At 32.9% G+C, this 10,344-nt stretch overlaps 2 protein-coding genes across 2 annotated transcripts in view; one reads left to right on the top strand and one right to left on the bottom strand.

Moving 5' to 3' along the window:
• The window catches only part of CCHa1 (neuropeptide CCHamide 1), a 22,186-nt gene extending 19,945 nt beyond the window's left edge, over window positions 1-2,241 (top strand). Inside the window, exon 5 of the mRNA XM_018025562.2 lies at window positions 431-2,241. Coding sequence (XP_017881051.1) covers window positions 431-626 — 196 coding nt within the window. The 3' untranslated portion in view covers window positions 627-2,241. The remainder of the gene's footprint in view (window positions 1-430) is intronic.
• Window positions 2,242-2,538: 297 nt separating this feature from the next.
• Window positions 2,539-10,329, bottom strand: LOC108625495 (zinc finger and SCAN domain-containing protein 12). The gene is made up of 4 exons (XM_018025561.2): window positions 10,002-10,329; window positions 9,016-9,162; window positions 4,075-5,367; window positions 2,539-3,334 (listed from the first exon to the last, which is right to left on the bottom strand). The coding sequence occupies exons 1-4, from the start codon at window positions 10,143-10,145 to the stop codon at window positions 2,753-2,755; spliced, it is 2,166 nt and encodes a 721-aa protein (XP_017881050.1). The 5' UTR covers window positions 10,146-10,329; the 3' UTR covers window positions 2,539-2,752.
• Between the last annotated feature and the right edge of the window lie 15 nt (window positions 10,330-10,344).

Below are 10,344 nucleotides of genomic sequence, written 5' to 3'. Positions count from 1 at the left end.
TTATTAAAGTATGTTGATCTACTTTGCGTCACTATTAAACATTTACTGAAATAAACAGTTAAAGAGTACAATTTAGAGGACATAAATTTTACATTTTGTTTTCAGATTTGTTTGATTATTTTAAGGAGCGGTTTTGAACCCCTCTTTGGTAATTTCTAAAATCTTTAAATCTCCGAGCTCCTCCGGGACCCCACGTGCCCGCTTAATCCGCATCTGTTTCGAGAGTGTTGTGAGTTATTTTGTAGATGGACACATAGTAAAGATATGAAGAATTCCCATCGTTGAAGGAAAAGATGTAATAAATAAGTCTTTTGCAACACAATTGCTTTGCAGCGTCGATGTTTCAATTCGAAATTAAACGACCACGAATAGTAGAAGTTTAAAAATACGCTTATTTAACACAATTTTGACATTATACTAACTTTTGCAGATATCAGAATATTAAGGAGGGGACTTATAATGGAAAAAGTAAGCAAGCTAGCCAGATTATGGCAGGAATCGTCGCCGACGATAGAGAGGAAATTCCAGATATACCACCGATAACAATCAACAACGAATACAAACAGCCCGACAATAAAATAGGGATTGCCTTGCTGAGATACCTGGCGCATCGACCAAACGTTTAATTTAATTCTTAAAAACTTATTCTCACAGCAGAAATAACTGGTTTTGTCTTTATTTTAAGAATGACATGCGAAACAAGAATTGTAGTGAAAAGAAAGTAGGAACTGTGTTATACGTGTACATGACAGTGCAAGTGGTATGAGTTTCAGTTTAAAAACAAATTAAATTAATATTTTTGTGATTATAGCACGATGGACTTCATGCAGTAAATATCTTTTTATGTTTCTCACAATAATCATATATTTCGTCCTGATTAGAGACATCAACATTCAATGAAAATGATTTCAAATCTCTACAGAAAATATCACTTGCACTCACGTGTACCTTGCATACTAGAGGTGGAGAGCTATTGATAATCACTACCATCGATAATTTCCGATATTTTCATATTCTACTATCGAATCTATCGAATCTATCGAAAACTATCGAAAAGGAGGGAAAAATAAAATCACCGTTCATACAATATCGATAATTTTTCCAAGCTACTACGAATACCTATAATGTCTTTTTTTTACTTCTAAATTGATTGATTTTAATAGCACAGTGGGGAACTTGGCACCACATATTATATGTGACGCTTTATCAAAATAGTTTAGACATATGATTGTCATTTAATATTAAAATGATGATGTCCACCGTTAGTGGTGCAGATGCCTTTTGTAAATTTAATAATGTCTGATTCAAACTATTTTTAGTTTCTAGTACAGTCTAGTTTCTAGTCATGTACAGCATACTATTCCAGCGAATTGGCATGTTAACTTGCTTAAATAATTCATAAAAATACGGAATTTAAAAGAATAATGACCAACCAAAGCGTCCAATATGTGTCGAAGAAACGTTTTAAGTTCAGAACAAAGAATAATGCAGAATCAGGATTGACGTTGCCACTGTTGCTAACTTGAAATTTGCTCGTTCTATCAAAATGACGAAACTATTGATAGTTCCGAAAACTATCGATACTTATGAGCCTTCCGTCACTGGGCCTGTCCAGTACGGAGAAACGGTTTAAATAAATAAATAAATAAATAGTTCTCCACCTCTAATACATACACTCCCATACATAAGTCACCGGACATATTAAAACATGAATATAATTCTCTAGCTCGATTTTATTGTTCAATTTTGTTACATTTAGCTGTTTCACGATAATATTGGGATGTAAAATTAGAAATAAACATATATTATTTGAATAAACGTTTAAAAAATGAACATTCATTTAATAAAGCTTCTATTCGGTATATTTCAGAACATCTTGTTTCCTTTTAACGTTCAAAACTATCAAAAAAAACATCTGGTACATTACGAAAAGTAATATTACAATGTTTATAAACATTTTAAGAGTAATTCTATATAGACTAAAGAAGACATAAGCATGACATTTCAATAAAATTTGATTTAAATGTTATTTACGTTATAGATAAATAATTAATACGTACTACTTTTTATTCGAAAATGTGTCTTCTCGTAATAAAAAATCGTTCACATGCAAATTTTTTTAAATGTCTGGCCACTTACAGTCGGAGGCGTATGTATATGTGTATAACTATAACTATGTATTTTATGTTTAACGTAACTGAGCAAGCAGTTAGAAACACAGAACAAGTACCAAAGCATTTATTACAGGCTATGATTTATAGACTGCGGACTTTTATGCAAAATAAAACTTGGAATTTAAGGAATAATATTCAGTATATTCTTTAAACCTTTAAACATCATATTATGCATNTATATATTATAAATGATTCGACGTTGAATTCGGCAAGGAGACAATCCGTGTATACTATTAGCAGGCATTTTAATTTAGACTGATAAAATCGAACACATTGTCAATTATATCGACAAGTTTAATTTAATTACACTATGTAACATTTGGAATATCTAGATGAGTGTAAAATAAAGAATAATAACGAAGGATCAATTTTCAAGATTCCACAGTTTATTATAATAAACAAGTGAAGTCTATGATAAAGTCGTACTGACAGCTAATCTCGATGTGGCATAACATATTTTACTTATCCATGTATTCATATTTAAATATGGACAGATTCGGATTGAGATTTGATTAAATTACAATTATTATAACGAAATATATACAAATTCACACTTTCTCGTTAATGCAAATAGAGAATTAGCTATACTGTATTAGATTAAACAATGCGTCCACATTTTCCTTCTCAGATTCTTGTTGATTTACAACTTGCACAACGTCCTCAGTCAACAGCACTTGCTCTATTAAAACAGTTTGTGTGTCCTCAGTCGCGACATTCTCTTCTTCTCTGGACACAGATTTTTTCTTTTTAACTTTGGGCTTGTCGGCGTGTATCCTCATATGCCTCCGTAAATCGTATTTGCCAACGAATCTCGCATTGCATATTTCACAGCCAAACGGCTTGCCTCCCGTGTGAGTCCACATATGCCTCCTTAATGCAGCGCTGAAGGTAAACGCGATACCACAAACGTTGCAAACGTATGGTTTCTCTCCTGTATGGAGCAAACTGTGGTCTCTCAACGTTGCTTTTTGGTTGAACCGCTTCCCACAGACTTCGCAGGTATAGCTTCTTGGATTCGAATGATTTCTCGTATGATTTAATAGATTTCCTTGCTGCGAGAATGATCGGCCGCAGACTTCGCACCTGAACGGCTTCTCACCTGTATGCACTCGCATGTGCGTTTCTAAAGTTCGATTGTTCAGAAACCGTTTTCCACAAACCTGACAAATAGATCAATTTTCAATTCTGATTTAATTAAAATTTTAATTTACATTTGAGATAAACATATGAGGGGCTCAGAAGCCAATCAGTAAGTCAGCCTTTCAGTGAACATAAATTCTGCCGTGTATAAACGTGTTCAGCATAGTAACTTTTGATACTTGATGCCTTTACAAATAAATAATAGACAGCAGCATTTATACTCGACAAAATTATGGCGTCACGAAAGTGTCGAAAATTGCTCAAGTTTTGAAAATGATTATTTAGCATCATGATTTATCTTTTAAATTAGAGCTTGAAACCTTTACTTTACAATTCTATCTCGAGATTTTTAATTCGATACACTCCTACGACAGACAATGCTTAAATCTAAGGGCATGTTTAAAATCAAGGAAGTCTGACAACGTGCTCGAGATTGGATAATTTTTTTCACTGATGTCGTTTCCATAAATGGGAAACGAAAACTCGGTTTGTCATCTGCAGTTCAAGAACAAAAATGTTGTATCAAATTAAGGATTTATAATTAGCATTTTAATATGAAATTAAATAGAATTTAACATAATTTTTTCGAGTAGTGTATTTCAATTTTAACGATAATGGATTTATATTGATTGTCTTCTGAGCCCTTCAGGTGATTTTCATAATTAATTTCAAGGTGAGCTTTTCAATTTCAATTGAATTAGAATTTTACATTTATTTTAAGCTCCATTTTTACTCGATTCAATTATCATAGGAAACATACCTGACAAGGATACTTTGGTAGATGCAGTCCTTGTGGATCCAAGTGGCTAATCAAATGCCTCTTATAATTCCCCTTGTGATTGAATGATCTTGGACACTGACTACAAGCGAAAGGAGCTCCCTGAACATGCGTCCCGATATGCTCAGTCAATTCGGTTTTCGCGTTGAATCTGAGTCCACATTTAGGGCAACGGTGCCTAGGAAAGTCTGCATGGCACATCATATGCCTCTTCAGGTATCTCTTCATACTATAAGCTTTATTACAAATGAAACAAGAATACGGGAAGCGACCTGTATGAATTTTCACGTGAGACCTGAGCTCCTTATGACTCTCGCAATCTTTCTCGCAGACGACGCAAAAGAATGGACCGCTACTAGGCACATGATTGTCTATAGTGTGTAACAAAACTTCAGTTAGCTTTTCGTAATTCTGTAAACATAGAGTACATTGATAATTCAATGTATTGTCACCGAGTTTGATCTCTTTTATTCGAGTTATTGCATCATTTAAGCTGCCTAAGATATTATCTTTGGGATCCACGAAATAGTCCGAGTCCGAATCTTCGGTATCTTGACAAGTTTCATCTTTCTTTACTTCTTCTTCCGAACTATTGGATTTCGGCGCATATTCATGATTGAAACAAGTGATTTCAGGTGTTTTAGCCTCCTCGAGGCTCGAACTACTTTCTGTAGTCTTAACTTCATTTCTTTTACCCCTTTTCCTAGTTTTGAAAGCTCTTTGGAGGTTGATTTTAGTTTCCATTGGTTCCATGTCATCTTCCTTCCTTTTACTTCTGATCATTTTCGAGTTTCCACCTAACTCAAGATCAAAGTTACCTGGCAATTCTTCTACCTCCATTTCATCCAGTTTCAGATCGTTTAAAAATTCTGTTTTTTCCAAAATTTCGCCTGAGACTCCAGAAAAATTAAATTTTTTCTCTTCGATTTTCATTTCCGTATCACAAGAATATGAACTCTCATCATTTTCTAATGAGATATTCTCCGGTATGTACATGATAGTATAGTCCGATTGTTGATATTCAAATACTTTCGGGAACTCATCCGTAATGTCGCTTCTCAAACGTTTACATTGATCGATTTCATCTTTAGACAATTTCGAAACAATGAAGCCTCGCAATTCTGACACATCCATTTTATTTAAGACAATATTTTCATTCGTCAATTGAATTTCTGACAGTTGAACAGTTTGTTCATTTTCTTCTTTAATTATTAACTCCTGTTTAGGTTCTAAATTATACTTCAGGTCCGAGTAGATCTCTTCAGAATTTTCGTCCTGAAAGAATACATCAATCAAAATTTTACGACTTACGTTCAACTTTCAAAGATTTTCAAACTGAAAGTAATAAAGATGAATTAAAAACACGTTGTGTTGAAAAAGTTTTTAATAGCAGTTTCAGATTGATCATTATAATTTCCTTAAAAGTTAAAAATAATACATTTTGCAATGTATCTTGAAAGGATAAGAAAATTTAAGGGTGAACATGTGATTTGAACGTACGACGTGTGCATGGTAAACAAGTTGACAATGATAAAGATGAATTATTATTGTAATCGAATTAAATTTTTAATCCAGTCAATCAAAAAGGTACATTTTGGGACGATGATTTACGACCCATTTTTGATTGTGCTCCACTCCCAGATAAAAAATATTTAGGTTGCTCGGAAAGTAAATACGTAGTTTTTTTTGTGAAAATGAAAGACGATTTTCTTATAGTGTATAAATATTTTATTAAATTATGTATTCTTCATTTCGGTCCAATACCTTTTGCCATCTTTCTGGCAGTGGCTTGATTCAACGCTCATAAAACTTCTGATCTTTGCTGGCAAAAAACTGATTTAAGTCATTTTGACGTCCTCATTTGCCGTCTCAAAAATTTTGTAGAAATCGGAACAAGTGATAATCCTATGGTGTCAGATCTGGAGAATATGGTGGGTGTAATAGTACATCCCATCCAAGCTGTAAAAGCTTTTAATGGGTTCCTCTCCCATATGTCGAGTTGTGAAATTAAACCAAGGCATTTCACGTGATCATGAATGATTTGCGAACGAAATTTTGCAAACTAGTTTTGGCATTGGCGTTGTCAATACACTTCCATACACGTTGAATACTCTTTTTTTGCTTAAACAACATTTTTATTTTTTGTTATTTTTCTTATTTTCGATAGTGGAAAAGTAAAATATCCCGAAAATGCTGCTTTCAACTTTCCATACTTGATAGGGAAAAACAAAAACTATTGCGCAGAATCAAAGATACTTTTTCACAAACAAACCTTGCTAAGTTGCTAAGGGTGACGTTGGCTGTGAAAAAATACAATTAAGTCCTTTGTTTGGAAAAAACGAAATTATTTTCCGAACAACCCAATAGCATACTTGTGCTATCTTTCATTTCTCGTGTTAGGACTATACGTAGAATTTCGTAGGTATAAAATGTACCTTCTACGAATACGTAAATGTAACAGATTGACTTCGTTTAAAGGAGGTCTCTTAGTGAAAAGAGAAATACGTAATTTGAAGCAGATAAAATAATAGCAAACTTGTACTATGTTTACATATTCCTCAGTGTGTCTTCAGCCTGAACGGAGTTATCGCATTCAATTTGTGTCTAAAGCTTTGCCACATCGCTATCCTCATAATAAATCATGGCAGACAGATTAGTCAAAGGGAAATTAGGACAGTTTTATCTCTGAGGAAACAAAAGTTGTCTATTACTAAAATTGCAAAAAAAGTTCGTCGCAATCGAAAAGTTATACATATACATGAAGTATGCAAGTGCATACGGAAAGAAAAAAGTAGAGAAAGGCGAGCAGTATTATCCTACACGCAGACTCAACATAAGACTCAAACTACTTTCAATTTTTGAGTCACGATTCCATCCTAACATGAGAAATTAAAAATAGCATGGGTGTGCTATTTCTCTCGGCGTGTAGTCTTCCGTACGGGGACAAAACACGAAAATAGTAATACATCTATGACTCATGTTTTAAATCCTTGATTACCATCAGATTTTTTATATTTGCTCACAGAAAGAAATCGATCCTCAATATTGTTTACATTCTTAAAACGAAGTATAAAGAAATATGCACTTCCAAATTAAGACGTGGAAATCGGTTTTCTTCAAAGCATTCATAGAAGCGATCATAAATCTAACACGACGAATTTCAATTTCGGTTATACGCTCATATGTAAGTAGCTGTTTACGGATTATAAGTTAACTTTTCTTAATCTCAAACCTACAACTACCAAATATGAACAGACACAATTTTACCAGTATTTCTATTTTCCTGACTCTTATGAACAGTGGACGAAGCTAGCACGTTAGTTTAATGTGTCTAACGACTAACATTTAATATATTCGCCTGACATTTTAATATAATAATACTGGCGTTCGAGTTCTCCGTATTTTTGCGTCTGTTAATACTCATATACATTGGCAAAGCCAAGATTAGCAAAAAGTATTATTTTCGGACGAATCAAAGATAAATTGTGTTTTTTCTGATGGAAATACCCTTCGAAAGAATGTTTGAAACCACTTATATCTTCTATACGAAATATATAATTTCTTTCATTCCTCCTTTTGGCCTTAATCTTTGTCCACTACAATAACCATAGATAAAAAACTAAATAAACAATTCAAAAAATGTTACTGACATTTTTGGCTTAAGAACTGGATACTCAATTAAATTACATTTTAATTACTTTTTATTTCTTCATTAGAGGCCTTGATTCCTATTTTTTAAAAGTTTCCAAGCTGTACTGGAAGAATCACTCAAGTCTTTGCAAAATTTTGACAAATTCCTTTTTCCCTGGCGAAATTTTCTTTACAATTCGGTGGAATACGTGTTATTCAATCGATTGCACGCTATTTTGATGGGAATTATTCCATTTTTTGTAAAACTAGTCGCAATACAAGTTTTCTAACCGATTTCAAACTATTCTCATAGTGACTATTCACGTTTCTGCAAATTGTGTATGTGTATGCATGTTTCTTTATACCTTGTTTTGATTATGTATTGGGGAGTCCGGATAGTTAGTGCTAAATTTTGGTAGGCAACATTAGGACAGATTCGAATGTATCAGTTGATTGAAAATAAATTACGTGTGTATATATGTAGTCTAAAAGATTATATTTTAGGCATTTTTAGAAAAAAGCCATTATTCAGTGTAATTATGCTGATATTTAATAAAATAAGTGCTCCCAAGTGAAGTAAAAATTATAGTTACTACGTTTCTGATTTCAACCAATCTTATTGATATTTGAATGAATGGATGGACACCGCATTTATTAACTACAACGACCTTTATTAAAGAACGGAACTGTTAACGTATAAGGAACACGGTCACAGATATACTAGTTATTTATTTTGTTGCTTTGATATGAACTTCAATTGTCGCCCGGCTCGTTGGAAACGTATTAGACGCGTCGCAAATCGTCGGCGGGAATTCAAACTCTAACGCTTATTCCAAAAAGTAATTGTTCTGAATAAAATAAAGACTAAAGTGCCCTGCGATGTACCTTAAGCTGGCGTATACGCATACGTTGCATAATTTTTACGGATATAGTATTAAAGTTGGTCCAAGAAAAATTAAGAATGTCTGTCGAACAAAACAGCATGTGTATAATTCAATACATCAAAATTTAAATGCGCTACCTTTAAAATTTCTATAAAAATCGAGTAGAACTTACTGGACAACCTAATATGTACAATTTGTATTCATTATGTATAATAAATGGAATTAACTTTAGGTTTAGTTAAAGATTGATCTTCCTATATTAATATAGATCCTCTAATAAATTTTATCTAGATTCACTATGTCTAACTATGAAGTTCTGTTAAACATAAACATGATTTAAATTCAAAATACACGTCATTAAATCTAATAATATAAGTGTTCTACGGTAATAAATCCAATTATTATTTACCTTTTCTGAGTAACGAATCTGCATGTCAAACATCCTTCTCAATTTCTTTTCAGTAGCTTGCACTTGTAATTTGAAATCGTAAAACGCATCAGTCCGATAAGCACACTTGGCGCAAAGCATAGTTGGTAATCCGTCGAATCTATCAATCTGTTTGAAGGATTCATCAAAATTAATGAATATAAATACCGATTTGCGACACGAGTACATTCAATGCGCAGTATTAACAACGAATGTTATCATTAGACTTTGATTTTTATGTATTTATGCGAATTTTAAATAATTTGAGAAAACACAGTATACAATAATATATGAACGAATGCAAAATTTGGCGCAGATCGATGAAAAGTCTTAGGTCCACTAGATTATAGAGAATGAAAAGAGAGCAAGACAAGAATGAAGTGCGATAATACTTATAACAGAAGGTTGATAACAAGAGATGTGAAAATAACGTAGATTGTGAGGAGCTGGAATATTTAGAACATATTTTCAGTTGCCAGGAATTTAAGATGTCAAAATGGATATGGCAATAAGAAGTCATAGCTCTAATAGCATCAAGTATGGATCGATTTTTACAGGGCTGATTAAGCTATTTCTAAGAACAGCGAAGGCTAAGGAACAACTACAATAGGGCAATGAAATAGTAAGAACAGATACTAAAGTATATATAAACAGCTAATAGTTTGTAAGCTTAATCGCAAGGAAAGAAGAATGTACACATTCTTAAGCCCAATAGAGCAAAGATGGCTAAATAAATATTATTATAAGACTTTTTATCTATANAACATTAATAAAACTATGCTATTGCAATCGTAACGTTCTGTACATTTTCATTTCATATATTAAAAACTAACAGTAATTCATTCAAATTATACAATACCACTTATAGGTTAGGTAAAAAAAATGTACATTTGCTCACGAAGATTAATCCTCTTAAAAGTTTTATCATAATTAGAAGAAAGTACCCTAAAATATGCTTATTTTCTAACCTGGATCGAAGTGAGGTCCGATAATTTGTTTGGAAAATTCTTTTGCCTAATAGCGTCATTTTCGTCATCATACATCGAAAGTAAATTCCCATCAACTTTCATGCAAGCGCGGCACATGTCTGTGAAACTAATTTCGCAGTTCATCCTTTGTCACCTTGTTATCTGCCCGAAAATACAAGAAATTCGGTTTACAATTTCTTGAATAATGAATAATCAATTCGCTTCACATGTCGAGTTCAGGCTTTGAGTCTAACAATAAGTTATTGTACACAGCAGTTGATACCTTTGACTTTGACTATATATACATGGACTGCCAGTAGCATAGGCTTGCAATGCTAACGTG

The sequence above is a fragment of the Ceratina calcarata genome, unplaced genomic scaffold (genome assembly GCF_001652005.2).
Source record: "Ceratina calcarata isolate Rehan_Ccalc_2016 unplaced genomic scaffold, ASM165200v1 scaffold358.2, whole genome shotgun sequence".
Classification (NCBI taxonomy): domain Eukaryota; kingdom Metazoa; phylum Arthropoda; class Insecta; order Hymenoptera; family Apidae; genus Ceratina; species Ceratina calcarata.
The sequence above is the reverse complement of the archived record's forward strand: the minus strand, read 5'-3'. Positions and strand labels throughout refer to the sequence as shown.

Excerpts from the sequence above, each read along its gene's own strand:
- LOC108625495 (XM_018025561.2), bottom strand. The coding sequence starts at position 10,145 with ATGAACTGCGAAATTAGTTTCACAGACATGTGCCGCGCTTGCATGAAA. Across the intron at positions 9,163-10,001 it reads CGGACCTCACTTCGATCCAG|ATTGATAGATTCGACGGATT; the intron begins GTTAGAAAATAA and ends TCCTTCAAACAG. Across the intron at positions 5,368-9,015 it reads AGATTCGTTACTCAGAAAAG|GACGAAAATTCTGAAGAGAT; the intron begins GTAAATAATAAT and ends GTATTCTTTCAG.